The sequence below is a fragment of the Carcharhinus amblyrhynchos genome, chromosome 11 (genome assembly GCF_965287045.1).
Source record: "Carcharhinus amblyrhynchos chromosome 11, sCarAmb.v2.hapA, whole genome shotgun sequence".
Lineage (NCBI taxonomy): Eukaryota > Metazoa > Chordata > Chondrichthyes > Carcharhiniformes > Carcharhinidae > Carcharhinus > Carcharhinus amblyrhynchos.
In genome coordinates, this window is record NC_137334.1 from 28,997,902 (window position 1) to 29,016,156 (window position 18,255).

The window sequence follows — 18,255 nt, forward strand, 5'->3', positions numbered from 1 at the left end:
TAGGATAAATATGTGGGATTACAGGGATACAGCCTGGGTGGGATTGTCATTGATGCAGGCTTGATGGGTCAAATGGCCTCTTTCTGCATTGTAGGGTTTCTATGAAAATAAAGCCTTAATTTCAAGCAGCCAATAAAGTGCAAATACACTGATAAAATAGCAGATTTAGAATAGGAATGAGACCCACTCATGTGTCTTCATTATGACACACCATCAGGTCTTGGGGTTAATTGCAATGGGACATTTTATCTTTTATGGACATTTGTTTTTTCCTAAACCTGCATATATTGCTAATAACATAAATATTCAATTGATCATATCTCAATCCACCTTTGGGCAATACAATAAACTTCTTAGAGGTTTTTAAGCTTGTTTCAGAATAAATATCAGCAAACAAATGTTTAAATGGATGCATTTAAGTGCACCAGTGTATTAAAGGATTTATTTTTTGGAGAGGCACAACACAAAAAAAAATCCTCCAACACTTTTGAAAATTTCGGTCAATTTAATTAGCTCAGATCAGAAATATTTAAAAACGCATTTGTCTAATCACAATGTCCAAGATATTACTCACCATATCCACCAATGCCACATATAGGAACATTCCCGCAGTGATAGCAAAAATCCATTGAGTTAAATTGTAAGTATACTGTCCCACAGCTATACCTATTACTACACCAACGTACGCAAGCAGAGCTGATAAGAGGTTGTAAACAATAGCCTGTTTCACAGACATTCCAGCATTAATCAGGACAGCAAAATCACCTGGTGAGAGGGAAAAAAATGAATGAATAAAGTTGCAAGATCCCCTCTGCTTTTAATAGTTTTCTTCTTCTGAAAAAGTCACCCAATTCAACTCTCTATAATTGCCAATTTAGAATGATTTTAATACCACATCACAGCTATTTTAAGTCACATGATGATCCCCTCCAAATGCAAGGCCTTGTTGCATGCAATTTTTACTCCAGGGAAATGTGCAAGTCCAGAGGCATTTAGGGGCAGGCATGGTTAGAAGGTCCGCCTTAATTGTCTGGAATATGATCCAGTTTTAGAAAAGGCTTCTAGGCTCTTGAGCCTTCAGCCTCCCACCTACATCCCATACCTCACACCCTTCATTCCTACTCCATGTCATCTTAAATCCACGTGCTGGCAACCAAATCCACAGAAGGAGTTAAATTCTTCCAGATAACCTAATTATGAACACATGTCTGAGCTCCAAGAATGACCAATGCACTTAGCTCTCAGCAGGCAATGCTGATTTAGCATGCAGTGAAGTGACTAGCTTTGTTTGATTGACAAATTTATTATCTTGTGATAATCTGATCTTTCTTTGACATAGTTTTTCAGTACTTGTGTGCTTACTCACACAAACTTAAGAGGTGTGAAGTGGTTAAAAGTCTTGCCGTTAATACTATGAATGGCTGTGGCTGATGAAAGCAGATTTTAGTTTTTAAAAAAACAGGAGACTTTTAAAGCCTATTTGCTTCTTGTCTCATTTTCAGAGGCATTTCAAAACAACCTGCCAATGTCCCACTTGTTCTTTACATACTGGATGCTGGGACGGTGTTTATTGGGGATTACAGGGGCTTGGGAGATATGGAGAGATGTATGACAACAGCAAGAAACAAATAAGCTTTAAAAATCTCCTGTTTGTTTTTTAAAAAATAAAATCTGTTTCCTACAACCTCTCATCAGTCACAGCCATTCATAGTATTAATGACAAAAGATTTTATCAACTTCACACTTCTTAATTTTGTGTAAGCAAGCACAAAGGCATTGAAAAGCTACATCAAAGATTGATCAGATTGTTACAAAATAAGTTTGTCAATCAAACAAAGCTTATCATTTCCTTGCATAATAGGTGGATGTTGAGGGCGGAGAACTTGTATCTCAGTAAACCACGGCAGGTCATTTAGATTGCCAGCCATGCATTTCGCCCTCTCCATTGCCACCGCAGGCTGCCTCCAATTTCCAGACTCCATCCCATCCTGCTTCCCCAGAACAAAAGTATGGCGAGCAGAGAACTTCTTAATGGAGACAGGTTTGTGGAGGCTGGAAAACTACCTAACTCCTGATACCTATCTCCCTGACAAAAATCCAGCCCATTGATACTGGCTGAGAAAATGAAAAACACTATTTCCTACTGTTGCTGTTTCTTCCATTGTTGAGTACAAAAATGCACAGGCATTGTTAAAAAGATATTTTAAATATGGCACTAATCTCTTAACCGACTTCAATAGTGTAAAGTGCGACTTTCCAATTGTATCATGCAAATCCAACATTTTCATGCTCTCAAAACTGTCTTTAAGGTTGGATGGACTGATGCATTAATTTCAGTAGACTTCATAAGAACATAAGAACATAAGAAATAGGAGCAGGAGTAGGCCATCTAGCCCTTCGAGCCCGCCCCGCCATTCAATAAGATCATGGCTGATCTGTCGTGGCTCAGTTCCACTTTCCCGCCCTCTCCCCATAACCCTTAATCCCCTCTTTTATCAAGAACCCATCAACCCGCTTCTTAAAAATATTTAGCGAGGCAGCCTCCACCACTTCAACGGGCAGAGAATTCCAGAGATTCACCACCCTTTGAGTGAAGAAGTTCCTCCTCAACTCCGTTCTAAACCGCCTCCCCTTTATCTTGAGGCTGTGCCCCCTAGTCCTACTGTCTTTTTTGAGCGGGAAGAGTCTCTCCACCTCTATCCTATCCATCCCATTCATCATCTTATACGTCTCAATGAGATCTCCCCTCATTCTTCTAAACTCTAACGAGTACAAGCCTAGTTTATTCAGCCTCTCCTCATAGCTCAACCCCCTCAACTCCGGTATCAGCCTAGTAAACCTCCTCTGCACTCCCTCCAGGGCCAAAATATCCTTGCGCAGGTGCGGCGCCCAAAACTGCACACAGTACTCCAGCTGCGGCCTCACCAATGCCCTATACAGCTGCAGCAAGACCTCCCTACTTTTATATTCAATCCCCCTCGCTATGAAGGCCAGCATCCCATTCGCCTTCCTGACCACCTGCTGCACCTGCAAGCTTCAACCAAACTCAACTCAAACCACTTCAACCAAACTCAATTAATATTCATATTTTCTAAACCGTAGTATACAACAGCAAATATATTAAACAGCAGCTTTGAAGTTCCCAAATAGACTAAGTTAATATACATATATGAAAATATTTATTTTGGGATAAAAACTGGAATTTTCCCAGACAATAGTAAAGATATCTTAAATACAAACAAAATTACAGCGAGTTCCAGGTACCCACCACCCTCCGTGTAAAAAAACTTGCCTTGTACATCTCCTTTAAACCTTGCTCCTCACACCTTAAACCTATGCCCCCTAGTAATTGACTCGTACACTCTGGGAAAAAGCTTCTGACTATCCACCCATCCATGCCCCTCAGAATCTTATAGACGTCTATCAGGTTGTTCCTCAATCTCCATTGTTCCAGTGAGGAAAAAAACCTTGTTTCTCTAAACTCTCCTCATAGCTAATGCCCTCCATACCAGGCAACATCCTGGTAAATCTTTTCTGTACCCTCTCCAAAGCCTCAATATATACAAGTAAGATAAAGTCATCACTAATGCCACCTCTGTGAAATGGCCTCACTCAGCAATTTAGAACATCTGTATTACAAACTCTCATTGTAACATCTAAAATTAAAGAATACAAATCCTCACATCTGATTTTCAGAGATTCCTAATACTATTAGAATTTAAAGTGATTGACATATCTCTCCTTTAATTGATGCAAAATTTAGTTTATTGGCCTGATTACAGTGAATCATATAATACTTGGAGTAACCAGTGATGGAACCACTCAATTCTGTTGTCCCTTCTCACCTGTTAAGAGTGGGAGAAGGAAAAAGGAACCTTGTTTTCTTTAACAAGTTCTATCGCCTCCACTGCGGTTTTAATCAAAACCCCACTGCAAAGGCATTTCAGAATTATGACAGGAGAAAGATATGCTACATGACCATTTTTAATGTTAAAACTTCATAAGTGAACAAAGGGAAAGCAGTAAAATAATCATAGAACCTATGGGAAACCACATAGCAAGGCATTATTAGTCACAATAAGACAATATAATAAGAAGAATAAAAGCTTTTGCTAAATTTCAACATGGAATCACATTAGCACTCTTCCAGTACCAATTCATATTGCCAGCTGAGAATATCTGAAGCATAATTACTGAGAGGTCTGGAAGTTTATTGATTTTTAAAAAAAAAGTTTATTGGTGTCACAAGTAGGCTTACATTAACACCAAATTAATTTACTGTGAAAATCCCTGAGTCGCCACACTCCAGCACCTGTTTGGTTACACCAAGGGAGAATTTAGCATGGCCAATACATCCAACCGGCACGTCTTTTGGACTGTGGGAGAAGACCAGAGCACCTAGAAGAAACCCACGCAGATACAGGAAGAAGGTGCAGATTCTGCACAGTGACCCAAACCGGGAATCGAAGCCAGGTCCCTGATGCTGTGAAGCAGCAGTGCTAGTCATTGTGCCACCATGCCGTGATGTTCGTCGCTCGAGTGCAAACTGAGCAGTAGCAATGACATCCACACTTAAACTGATGGCTCATCTTGCGTCATGAGGAAGAGGTGGTCATACTACAGACATCAGTCATGCACTGAGAGCAAGTGTACCATCTGTGACTAGAGTTAAATCAGCTGGCTGGGATGCCAATCAAGAGTCTTGTCTCGTCAAGTCCTGGAAGGAAGATGATTACAAGGGAGTGAGTCCTAAATGGCAGTGGCCCACTTTAACATGGAGTTACAAGGAGCATCCCTACTCCACATTCACATAGGTTGTGAAAACCTACTTTTGTTTCTTTCATAACCTTTAGTAATCTGATATTTAGGTTGCTGTAGAAATAAAATAAATTTGTTGGAATGAGTGCAGTTTAAGCACTGATGGGTTTTTGCCCAAAATAACGGAAGGGTCCTGCAAGAGGTATAGGGCCATTCTTTTAAATGGTCCAACTCTGATCTTTAACTGCTAGGAATACTCAAAAACAGTGTGGTCCAATTTGGTTGTCAAGGTGCCTGTTAGGACTGAGCACATATTAGGCCCTACACTGCCTGTTCTTCACTCATAAAATAAAAAAAGTTTATTAATCACAAGTAGGCTTACATTAACACTGCAATGAAGTTACTGTAAAAATCCTCTAGTCCTCACACTATGGCACCTGTTCAAGTACACTGAGGACAATTTAACATGGCCAATTCACCTAACCAGCACGTCTTTTGGACTGTGGGAGGAAACCGGCACTGGGAGGAAACCAACGCAGACATGGGTAGAACGTATAGACTCGCAGACAGTGAATCAAACCCAGATCCCTGACACTGAAGCAGCAGAGCTAACCACTGTGACATCCTGCTGCCCATGTGATCAGCAATCTAGTTTTTCCTTCATAATTCTACTAATGCTGCTAGAGAAGAAACAAAATAAGCAGGTTCCAGAGATCAAAGCAGCATTTTAAATAACTAACTTTCCCATGAGTGCAGACAAGTTCTTTACTATATTGTTTAAAAGTAGCAGTAAAACAGGCATTTTGCTCTAGTTAATTTCTACTAACTCACTGAAATCAGTCAATGGTATTGAAATGTTCAAAATTTTTGTGGATACAAACTTGTCAACCTAAAAAAACTGACAGTCTGCAAAAAGCAGACAACTGCAAAAACATCTTGGTTATGTGCCCAATGTGAAAAAACGAAGTAGTGACACAGATTCACAGGGCACTGTGAAACTGTACATTCCCATCACTGATGTGAAAGCAAAACCTAGAATACACAAAAATACATTTTGCTGAAGTAATTTCTGAACTTCTAAAAGAGGATGCAAGTCACAGGATTCGTAGCACAGGGAAGTATTGAGGTGTCACGGAGAATACACCAAAATTGTTTTTAACTTTATGTTTTTAGCATTTTCAAATCTAGTTTTAGCAATGTCAGCCTCGCTCATTTGATGGCTACTATTGTTTAGGGATCAAAAATGGATCAGGCTGAAATTTACTCCTCACTGAAGTTTAATCAAATTGACAATACTGGAGTGCTAAATGGTCATAAATTCTATTTTTGAATGAGCCATTAGTTTAAGATCCTGGTTTGAATCAGAGTCTGCATTTAATATATCATGGATTGATTAAAAATCCCATGAACAGCAGTATGTTCTCCTTGGCACTGGTCATCCTTAACTAACACCACCAGAAGCCCAGGTGGCACAATGTGCAGTGGTTAGCACTGTGAGACCCAGGTACAATTCTGGCCTTGGGTGACTGTGTGGATGTTTTCATGGGTTCGCGCGGGTGATTCAACTTTCTCCCAGTCCCAAGATGTGTAGGATAGTTAGCCCATGGTAAATGTGTGGGATTACAGGGAGAGGGTAAGATGCTCTGTTGGAGAATCAGTGTAGACCCGATGGGACCAACAGTCTCCTTCTGCAATGTAATGATTCTATGAAACATCGAAACTAGAAGACTGCTCAACCATTCATTTTGGTCATGGTTGATTATCGAATTCAATATCATGATCCTCCCCCTTTCCCCCCACATATCCCATGATCCCTTAAGAGCTATATCTAACTTCATCTTGAAATCAGACCATGTTTTGTCCTTAACTACATTCTGTGGTGGTGAATTCCACATATTCACCACTCCCTGGGTGAAGAAATGTCTCCTCACCTCAGTTCTAAGAGGTTTATCCCTTATTCTCAAACTATGAACTCTCGTTCTGGACTCCCACACCATTGGGAGCATCCGTTCTGAACCTACCCTAACTAACCCTGATAGAATTTTAAGTTTCTATGAGATCTCCTCTCACTTTTCTAAACTCCAATCGATACAATCCTAACCAATTTAGTCTCTCATATGACAGATCTTCCGTCCCAGGAATCAGCCCGATAAACTCTTGCGTACTCCTTCTATAGCAAGGACATCCTTCCTTAGATAAGGACACTAAAACTGCACAAAATACACCAGGTGTGGCCTCACAACACCCTATGCAAGTGCAGCAAAATATCCCTACCCTATACTCAAGTCCTCTTTCTATGAAGGCTAACATATGTTTGCCTTCTTTACTGCCTGCTGTACCTACGTGTTTACTTTCAGCGACTGATGCACGAGGACTCCAAGGTCTCGTTGAGTTTTCACCTCTCTCAATTTACACCCATTCAAGTAATATTCTGTCTTCCTATTTTTGCTACCAAAGTAAATAACTGCACATTTATCCACATTATATAGCATCTGCCATGCAGATGTCCAGACACTCAGCTGTTCAAATCATGCTGAAGCATCCCTGCATCCTCCTCACAGCTCACCCTCCCATCCAACTTTGTGTCATTTGCAAATCTGGAGATAATACATTCAGTTGCCTCTTACAAAGCATTAATATATAATGTAAACAGTTGGGGTCCTAGCACAGATCCCTGTGAAACCCAACTAGTCACTGGCTGCCAATAGAAAAAGACTCATTTATGCCAACCTTTGCTTCCTAAATGTTAACCAGCTTTCCATCCGTCTCAAGACATTACCTGCAATCCCATGTGCTTTAACTTTACAACACAGTAGTCTGTTACGTGAGATCTTGTCAAAAGCCTTCTGGAAGTCTAAATAAACTACATCCACTGGTTCTCCTTGGTCAACTCTACTACTTACATCCTTAAAAAATTCCAACAGATTTGTCAAGCACAATTTCCCTTTTGTAAAGCCATGCTGACTTTGTCTGATTATACCACTGCCTTCCAAATTCCGAGTTATAAAATCCTCGATAATAGACTCTAGCAACTTCCCCAGATCTGACGTTAGGCTCAGTAGTCTATAGTTTTCCCCTATTCTCTCTACTTCCCTTTTTGAATAGCAAGCTTACATAGGAATACAGATTGGAGGGTAGCCAGAGTCCAAAGTATTTTGGAAAATAACCACCAATGGATCTACTATTTCCAGTGCCATTTCTGCGATGAAGATTACCAGGACCTGGGGATTTAGCTACCTTCAATCCCATCAATTTCCCCAATATCATTCCTCTACTAATGCAATTTCCTTCAGCTCTTTACGAAAAGAGGTTTCTTTCTGAACTTCTGGTACATTATTCACATCTTCTTTTGTGAAGCAAAATACAATTTAATTCCTCAGCCATTTCATTGTTTGCTGTTACGAATTTTCCCTTTTCTGACTGTAAGGGGCCTACATTCATTTTTGTCAATTTCTTTTCTCTTTACATATCTATAATAAGTTTTACAGTCAGTTTTTATGTTCCCACTAGCTTACTTTCATACTATATTTTTCCCTTCTTAATCAATCCCTTGGTCCTCCTTTGCTGAATTTTAAACTGCTCCCAATCCTCAGGGCTATTGCTTTTTCTTCCAAATTTGTATGCTTCTGATACTATCTCTAATTTCCTTTGTAAGCCATGGTTTGGCCACAATTCCCTTATCACTCTTGCACCAAATAGGAATAAACAACTTCTGGAGTTCACATATTTGTTCTTTAAATGCCTGCATTACCAGTCCACTGTCTTTCCTTTCAGTAATATTTCTCAGTCCATCATGGCCAATTCATGCCTAATACCATCATGAACCAAATTAATTGGTCACATACAAAACAAAAACGTGGCAATCTCACAAAAATGACATCACTTCAACAAATAATAAGAAACGCTTTCAGGATAGGGCTGTTACAGGAGAAACAACTACGCCTGAATAAAACAGGAATAACGCAAAAAGAGATAATGATTTAAAATTGCTTAAGTTAGATAGTGATGGAGAAAAACTGGATCCCAAAAGAAACAGAGGACTGAAAAGGTTACTAAAAGGTACATGCAAACACATTAATAACACAAGTTTATCCAAAGGAGGACAAAAATTTTGTTATATGCACAGGACATACCAGCAACTGCACTGACTGTAGAACACATTAATTAGCATGCCCCAGCTGCTGTTTGCAATGGGCAAGGCAGGCCATTCCCAACCAGCCCATGCTTGCAAAACTCAAAACGGTGATTCTGCTATTGGTCAACATTTGCTAAATGATCCAACTAACATAAAGAGAAGGAGTTCATTTGACAGCTTCATTCCGAAAATGAATTTTAAGCACACAATGGAACCCATGCAAAGAGGAGCAGGTTAGGTGTCATTCTATTGAAAAAACACTTTTCAACAAAGATGTTTGCAAGAGGTAGGCCATGGCAACATCAGCTATTTGGGCCTGCATGGTGCTGTTAAAACTGGTCTCAACCATGTTGAGTTGCTGAGTTCATATGCCCAATAAATACTGATTTACACAATGGTGGCAGATCTAGATTGACAATATAATGCTGCAGCGCAAGTATCTATGGCTTTCTTAAATGGAACACTGGTGAATAATCTAGCAATGTCAACTCAACACATGGACACAGCATTGTTTTCAATAGGCGAAAACCACGCTGGACTTGCATAACTTGAAAACTTGTTCAAAACTGGTTGTAACAATTTAGCCAACCAGTCAGTTCATGCTGTGCAAATGTAGTCATAAGAACATAAGAAATAGGAGCAGGAGTAGGCCATCTAGCCCTTCGAGCCTGCCCCGCCATTCAATAAGATCATGGCTGATCTGTCCTGTCTCAGTTCCACATTCCCGCCCTCTCCCCATAACCCTTAATCCCCTTGCCTATCAAAAACCTATCAACCCGCGTCTTAAATATATTTAGCGAGGCAGCCTCCACCATTTCAACGGGCAGAGAATTCCAGAGATTCATCACCCTTTGAGTGAAGAAATTCCTCCTCAACTCCGTTCTAAACCGCCCCCCCTTTATCTTGAGGCTGTGCCCCCTAGTCCTACTGTCCTTTCTGAGCGAGAAGAGCCTCTCCACCTCTATCCTATCCATCCCATTCATCATCTTATATGTCTCAATGAGATCTCCCCTCATGCTTCTAAACTCTAACGAGTACAAGCCTAGTTTATTCAGCCTCTCCTCATAGCTCAACCCCCTCAACTCTGGTATCAGCCTAGTAAACCTCCTCTGCACTCCCTCCAAGGCCAAAATATCCTTGCGTAAGTGCGGCAACCAAAACTGCACACGGTACTCCAGCTGCGGCCTCACCAGTGCCCTGTACAGTTGCAGCAAGACCTCCCTACTTTTATATTCAATCCCCCTCGCTATGAAGGCCAGCATCCCATTTGGCTTCCTGACCACCTGCTGCACTTGCAGGCTGGATTTTTGCGACTCATGCACAAGGACCCTGAGGTCCCTCTGCACCGTCGCATGCTGCAGTTTTTCGCCATGTAAGTAATAATCCTTCCTACCATTATTCCTACCAAAGTGGACAACTTCACACTTGCCAACATTAAATTCCATTTGCCAGTTCCTGGCCCATTCGCCAAACCTATCTAGATCCCTCTGCAGACTTTCCACACCCTCCGCACAATTTGCCGTTCCACCAATCTTGGTGTCATCAGCAAATTTCGACACCATACACTCGCTTCATAGATGAGATAGGATGCAGAGACCTCACTTTTGCGTCCTGGCATCCCAGACATATGCGAATGCAGCGAGGAGTGAAGGCGAATCTTGTCATGTATATCACGTGCCAGCTCCACCACCACCACCCCCACCACCCCTTCACTCCGAAACCTGCAGATTGGTTCTACCGAAAATCTCAAAACCAGTCATCTTCCAGTCCCTTCTACACTGGGGAGATCAAACAAATCTTGAATAATGGCTTTTTGGAACACCTTCATGCAGTACACAAAGTATGGCTGAGCTTCTCCTTTCCACTCCTACTCTGATCTTCCTATTCCTGGCCTTCTACACTGTTCCAATGAAGTTCAGTGTAAATTCAAAGAATAGCATTTAATCTTACAATTAGACACTTCATAGCTTTCCTAAATCAACTGAGTTCAATGATTTCAGATCATAATCTTTGTCCCTTTTATTTTTGGATGGCGATTCTGCTTTCCAATTTATCACTCCTCTTTCCTTGCAATCCACAACTAACTTCTTTTGCCTTCCATCAACCTACCTTTTCAATCACAGACCTTCCCATTCATTGTTACCTCTCCGAGTATGATGCTCTTCTGGAGAGTTGGTGCAGACTGAATGGCCTCCTTATGCACTATAGGGATTTTATGGCTAAATATTAACACGGTTTCTCTCTCCACAGATTTGTCCCACTTGCTAACTAGTTCCAGCATTTTCTGTTTTATTATTAATAGATCTTTGATCTGCAACTTAACTTCAATTATGTGCCTTCCTTGCCTAACAATCATGATTTAATTGAAACACTGAACAAATTCGATGAGCATACTGACCCAAATCTGGTCCTGTGTAGCATCAGAAATGGAATAAGGTGGATGTGGAGAGAATTTATCTTGTGGGAGAAACTAGAACCAAGAATCATGCTTCAAAAGGAGTTAGCCATTTAAAATTGTGATGAGGCAATTTTTTTTCTCTGAGGGTCATGAGTCTTTACTCAGAGGGTAGTTAGGGCGTGGAATGCCCTGCCTGCAGCAGTTGTGGACTTGCGTTCAAATGGTCAGTGGATAGGCATATGGATAACATTGAAATAGTTTAGGTTAGACGGTCATTAGATTGGTTCCACTGGTCGGCGCAACATCGAGGGCCGAATGGCCTGTACTGCGCTGTAATGTTCTATGTTCTTTGGCACTCTGTTCCTGAAAGGTGGTGGAGGCAGAATCTTTGAATATTTAAGGCAGCAGTGGATAGATTCTTAGTAAACAAGTGGTGAGAAGTTATTAGAATAGGCAGGATGCAGATTTGCGGTTACTATCAAGATCAGCCATGGCCTTATTAAATGATGGAGCAGGCTCGAGAGGCTGAACGGCCTCCTTCTGTTCCCATGTTTGTGGGATGTGTATGTTTCTGGCAATGGCAACATTTTTCACCAATCACTTATTGCCTTTTTGAAGATGGTGTTTAGCCACCTTTTTGATCTACTGTCATCCATGTGTTATCGATGCAGCCACAGTTCTGTTAGAAAGGGAATCCCAGGATTTTGACCCAGCGAAAGTGAAGAAACAGCAATACATTTCCAAGGCAGTATGGTGACAGACTTGGTCAGGAACCTGTGTCAAATGGTGGTCCCTTGTCTCTGCTGCCCTTATAGGTCGAGGCAATCTGGGGTTTGGAAGGTTCTGTCAAAGAAGGTTTAGCGAGTTAATGCAGTGCATCTTATATGATGGATGATTGAAATTCATCCTAGCCAATAAAGAACATCAGTCAAGGTTGATGACCGATGTTCTTTTGTCAGTTAATGATCTGCCAGTATGCCACAATCTGACAAAGTAGCACCATTTATGGAACTACGTGAAGAGATCTGCACACGAGTTATAACACCCGATGGCAGGACTGATTTACCGAAGGCTAGTCTGTGGGCTTTAGTTCAATCTACATGGTGATCTTTGGTAATGTGTGACTATTGTTCCAATGGCAATTTTGCCTAGGACTTCAAAAATCTCACGATGTAGCAGTGTAACAGGTTAAACCTCCTCTCTGCAAGTGTAGTAGCAAGAGGGAACAATATCCATTCCGTTTATCTAGATGTCCTTGCACCAAGGAAAACAAGTAACTAGCAAGTAACTCCTTTGCTATGTTCCAAGCTACACAATGGGAAAAAAAAGTTAAGTTCCAAGTTATGAGGGGATATATAAAATGGTGACAATTTTTGTTCCATGTTATTTTGGCATCATGGAAATTCTACATCGTGGAAAGCAACTAGCGAAGAATTGAAAACTATAGGATGCAGATTCAATAGAGAACTGATTGACTTTATTATGCTGGTAGAAGTTCATAAAAGTCTTTCTTCAAGAAAGTAAATTGACTTTGTTAGAATCCATGGAAGACCAATTGCACATGGTCAAATAAAGGAATTAACCTGACATCTTAGGTGAAATGTATGGTAGAGTGGCGCATGAAAAGAAAAATCAAGGAGAAATCAGTATCTCCAAAAACAAATCACACTTTAAAACTTAAGCAGCAGGAAGCCTAAAATTCATATCGAGTAAGCTGAAGATGATACTTTTCCTCATCTATTATGAATGACAAAACTCCAAAACATGACATCGGTTAGCTCTTAGTGGCTCAGCTGAAAACAGCTGCCACTATTATAAGCCAAGTTAAGTGCAATCTAAAATTAGTTTATCATGGGTAGCTGCAATGGGTTATTGGCACTGGTTAAAAAAAAGTGGGAGAACTTTATAAATTTAATCAGACATAAATCTCAAAAGTAAACTCAACAGTTACTATTAATTATATATTTACAACATAGGGAGGCTATTCGTCGTACTGTGTGTTTGTTTGCTCTCTGTTAAAGCCATCAAAAACAAAATCCACTTCACACGAGTCCTCTGAGCATCTACTTCAAGTATTTATCCAATTCTTCCTCAGAAATTGCAATGCCTGCTGCTTCATCACTCTTTGCAGCAAAGGATTCCATGCTCCAACTACCATTTGTATAAAAGGAAAATTTACATTAATGACCCACATGTCACTGATATCCTATAAAACAATACTTCCCAATTCACAGTAAAAGCCTTTTGTAATTTAAAAAAAGGCTATTCCTCTTAACCTTTTTGTTGGTGGAGACAATCATATGTTCTTGCCCATACTATATTTTCCTATCTGTGACAACATCCTTATGAATCCATGCTGTGTGATCTCTACAATTTTAATGTTCTTCCCATAACAGTGTACCCAAAATTGCCTTCCTAAATTTCTGGAGATCTCAAATTTTACTCCTTCTGGTCTTCCAACTGATACCAGATATGTGAATCTTGGCAGCTGGAATGGATTCCCCAGCCAAAAAGGTCAGTGAAGTGCTTTTTACAATTTGTCCTAATGGAAATAACTAAAACATACCTAGCTCATGAGGAAGTTCATGGCAAAACACAGCAATGGAAGTGCTCAGTCCCCCTGTAATGGAAGCACTGAAAGAAGCTCCTAGAAAATAAAAGAAGTTCTTTTATAGCAATCACTAAAGCGTAAAAATCTACGTATCATGTATCTGCATACAATGGTGGGAATTAGAGAAATTATAGTTAAAATACAAAAATATATTACAATTTCAAATCATTCAATCAAAAATCATTTGTTTGATCTACTTTATTGGCTTTGGGACCCCTGGACGTTGTGGAAAATGATATATAAAACTCAATTTTTTTAGTTTTAATTTTAAATTTACTGTGTAGTTGAAAGCAATGCCACAATCATTGTCGTTTTGGAAAAAATTAATAATTCTGACCTGCAAGGCATGCAATTTGTGCAAAAGATAATATCACATATCAACACATACCTTTATGTCATAACACCACCCCATTTTACAAAATGCAACGCTAGTAAATTTCCATAAATCTGCTACACTGGAGCAGAAAAGACTGGTCATCCTTTAGCAAGATTTTTCAGTTTTTATTAAATCATTTCCTGCATTCATATCTGAATTAAAGTTCTAAACATATATCTTTTATGAGCAGGTTCTCAAAAGTGAAGGGGCTTAACATTACATTAAAAACATTGGGGGCTATCTTATGAAAAATATTCAAAGTCCAGAACAAGCATGAAAACAGGAGAGGTTTGGATCCGTTTTTTCGGCAAGTTCATAAAAAAATGCAAAATCCATTTTCTGCCAGTAAGGGGGTAGGCAGGGCCTAAAGAGCCAGAAGGCTGGCTCATAGCAGCAGAGGATGCCATTGTGCATGTGCAGGTCTCTGCTCTGGGAACAGCAGAGATCTGTCACTACCTTTGCAGCTTTTCGGCAGGCCTCCGTGGTCCAACACCACCTATCTCCATCCTCCAATCAGGACCCACCCCTTCAGGCACTGCCTCAACGGCAACCCCCCCTTTCCCCTGACCTCTTGGGGCCTTAACGGCCTCTGGTTCTACCAGCAAGACCATCACGACAGGTAACCGTTGATGGGGGCCATACATGATCCTTGACAGAGAGATCCTCCCCTGGTGAGGCCACACAAGCAAGCGAGACCAGATGATGCCGTCCCAGGTTTGTTAATCACTTAAAAATCATATTTAAATCAAATTTAAGTAATTTATTCAGCCTTGCGCCAGAAATGGGCGTGAGGCTGAATGCACCTGAAATTCGGAAGATCACGAGAGGCAAGCAATCGGATGTGAACCTGATTTCCTCTCACGATCTTACCAGCCAGCAGGGCATGATGGTAAGATCGCCCCTACAGTTTTTGAAGTAGAATACATATTTACAAAGGAATTCATTACCCAAAGTTTTGTTACCAAATAATCTAAACTTCTTAAAATAAAATCTCCCATGTAACAGGATTAGAATTTAGGAATGTCACCACAAACAATCTTATACTCTTCAGAATTCTCTTGAAGAATTTCAAGATTTAGTAAGTCATAATTCAAATATGTACTGTGCACATTTAATGATTATGGGAAGGAAGAAGTTTTGTTAAATCTAGAACTTCTAGGACACTGCTAAAGCAATCATATGGACATGAATTGATTTTATTTTCTTACCTATTGCCAGACCATCACTGAAGTTATGCATGCCATCTCCCATGATAACCATCCAAGCAATATTTGCTATTCCAGCATCTTGCATCTCTTTATTAGAATGGCAGTGACCGTGAGAATGATGCAAATGGTTTGAATGATGCTTTTTAGGTATGGTTTTAACTTCATAGTTTGCAGCACCATAATCAATTTCACTATGTGAGTCATGAATGTAAACGGACTTTAAATCTGGGGCATCAGATATCTTTGATGGGGATCCTAGGGTACCATCAAGGTCAGTAACCTGGGTTACGTCATGCTGCTCACCAAAATAATCCTGTTGGTCTGTTCCTGAAACCAGAAATAATATTATTGCAGTGCAATTGAGAATATGAACTTTTGCAACCAAAACTGTTACTCATAAATCCATACAAAGCCTCCTTCACAAAGCTTTTCAATAGGATCTGTGAATCTGCCAATGTCTCCCATCAGCTTTCTGGCACTAATCCATCTCCTTTACAACAAGGATGCCCAATGTCTCCACATTTTCAGCCCACCAGAATAATCTGAGAATTCTTGTGTTTATCATACAAATCATTGATATAGATGACAATGTGGTAAATTGGATCAGCAAATTTGCTGATGATACAAAGATTGGAGGTGTAGTGGACAGTGAGGAAGGTTTCCAAAGCTTGCAGCGGGATTTGGACCAACTAGAAAAATCGGCTGAACAATGGCAAATGGAATTTAACACAAACAAGTGTGAGGTATTGCATTTTGGAAGGACAAACCAAAGTAGAACGTACAGGCTAAATGGTAGGACTCTGAAGAGTGCAGTTGAACAGAGAGATCTGGGAATACAGGTACAGAATTCCCTAAAAGTGACGTCACAGGTGGATAGGGTCGTAAAGTGTGCTTTTGGTACATTGGCCTTTATAAATCGGAGTATCGAGTATAAAAGTTGGAGTGTTATGGTAAGGTTATATAAGGCACTGGTGAAGCTGAATTTAGAGTATTGTGTACAGTTTTGGTCACCTAGTTACAGGAAGGACGTAAATAAGGTTGAAAGAGTGCAGAGAAGGTTCACAAGGATGTTGCCAGGACTTGAGAAGCTGAGTTACAGAGAGAGATTGAATAGGTTAGGACTTTATTCCCTGGAGCGTAGAAGAATAAGGGGAGATTTGATAGGGGTGTATAAGATTTTGATGGGTATAGATAGAGTGAATGCAAGCAGGCTTTTTCCACTGAGGCCACGGGAGAAAAAGCCAGAGGGCATGGGTTAAGAGTGAAAGGAGAAAAGTTTAAAGGGAATATTAGGGGTGGGGGTGGCCTCTTCAAGCACAGAGTGGTGGGAGTGTGGAATGAGCTGCCGGATAAAGTGGTAAATGCAGGGTCACTTTTAACATTTAAAAAAAACTTGGACGGGTTCATGGATGAGAGGGGTGTGGAGGGATATGGTTCAAGTGCAGGTCAGTGGGACTAGGCAAAAAATGATTCGGCACAGATAAGAAGGGCCAAAAGGCCTGTTTCTGAGCTTTAATTTTCTATGGTTCTATGATTCCTTGGATAGAACACCAACCAATTCACATCCATTTCACCATTCTCTTCTGCCTGGCTTAATTTGTTCTCACACACTGAATATTGTTTCTTTAATACACTTACTCCAAATAATTGGGGCTGTTAGAGGAACTTGTTTGCCTGCCTTTTCATGGGCTATGTGGACATTCTTCATTCCCAATCATAGTCCCTTCCTCACTACTTTTGGTGTACTGATGATTGTATTGGTGCTGTTTTCTATTCTAGCCCTAACTTCCCTCACCTTCACATGACCCAACTCTTACCCTCCCTTCCTCAACTGTTCTATTCACTGTTTGCTTTGACTATAAACCCACCAACATCCATAGCTATCTTGATTATATTTCCCAATACCTTGCACGGACTCTATTCATTCTGCCAAGTTTCAGCACGATCCATTGCATCTATTCTGACAAAGCAGCCTACCACATCACCTTCCAATATGCCTTCCCTTTTCCTTGGCTTACCCCCACAGAAATCCTGACCCCTCTCGTTCCATCTCCAGTACTTTAATCTCATGCCTTTGCCTCACTCGTCCCAGAACCATGATAGAAAGTAGGTCATCCATCAAGCCAACTCTGCCATGCAATGAGATCATGCCTTATCCTAGCGTGGTCTCAATACCACTTTTCTGTCTCTCCGCCATAACTCCTCATGCCCTAGCTGATGAAAAAATTACCTAACTCAACCTTTATTGTATTCAATTACCTTTTCTCCAATGCTCTCTGGAGAACAGAATCCCATAGACTAACAACAGGAAATATTCTTTCCTTATCTCAGTCTAAAATGGGAGACACCTAACTTTTAAACTGTGCCCCTGATTCTAGACTCCCACAAGAGTCATAGAATCCCTACAATGGAGAGGCGATGGCTTAACGGTATTATTGTTAGACTATTAATTCTGAAACTCAGTTAATGTGCTGGGGACCTGGGTTTGAACCCCACCAAAGCAGATGGTGGAATTTAAACTTAATGAAAAATATCCAGAATCTACTATGACCATGAAACCGTTTTGACTGTCAGAAAAACCCATCTGGTCCACCAATGGGTTTTAGGTCTGGCCTACATGTGGCTCCAGAGTCCCCGCAATGTGGTTAACCCTCTAAATTACCCTCGGATAATTAGGAATGGACAATAAATGCTGTCCAGCTAGTGACGCCCATGTCTCACGGATGAATAAAAAAAAGTGAAGGATGCAGCCATTCGGTCCACTGAACC

At 40.5% G+C, this 18,255-nt stretch overlaps 1 protein-coding gene across 5 annotated transcripts in view; it reads right to left on the reverse strand.

Moving 5' to 3' along the window:
* Positions 1 to 18,255, reverse strand: part of slc39a10 (solute carrier family 39 member 10) — an 85,289-nt gene that overhangs the window by 4,392 nt on the left and 62,642 nt on the right. For all 5 annotated transcript variants that reach the window (XM_080198804.1, XM_080198800.1, XM_080198802.1 and 2 more), the window contains 3 exons: positions 15,487 to 15,813; positions 13,858 to 13,938; positions 575 to 765 (listed from right to left, as the gene is read on the reverse strand). In XM_080198804.1, the coding sequence (XP_080054930.1) occupies positions 575 to 765; positions 13,858 to 13,938; positions 15,487 to 15,813 (599 nt within the window). The remainder of the gene's footprint in view (positions 1 to 574; positions 766 to 13,857; positions 13,939 to 15,486; positions 15,814 to 18,255) is intronic.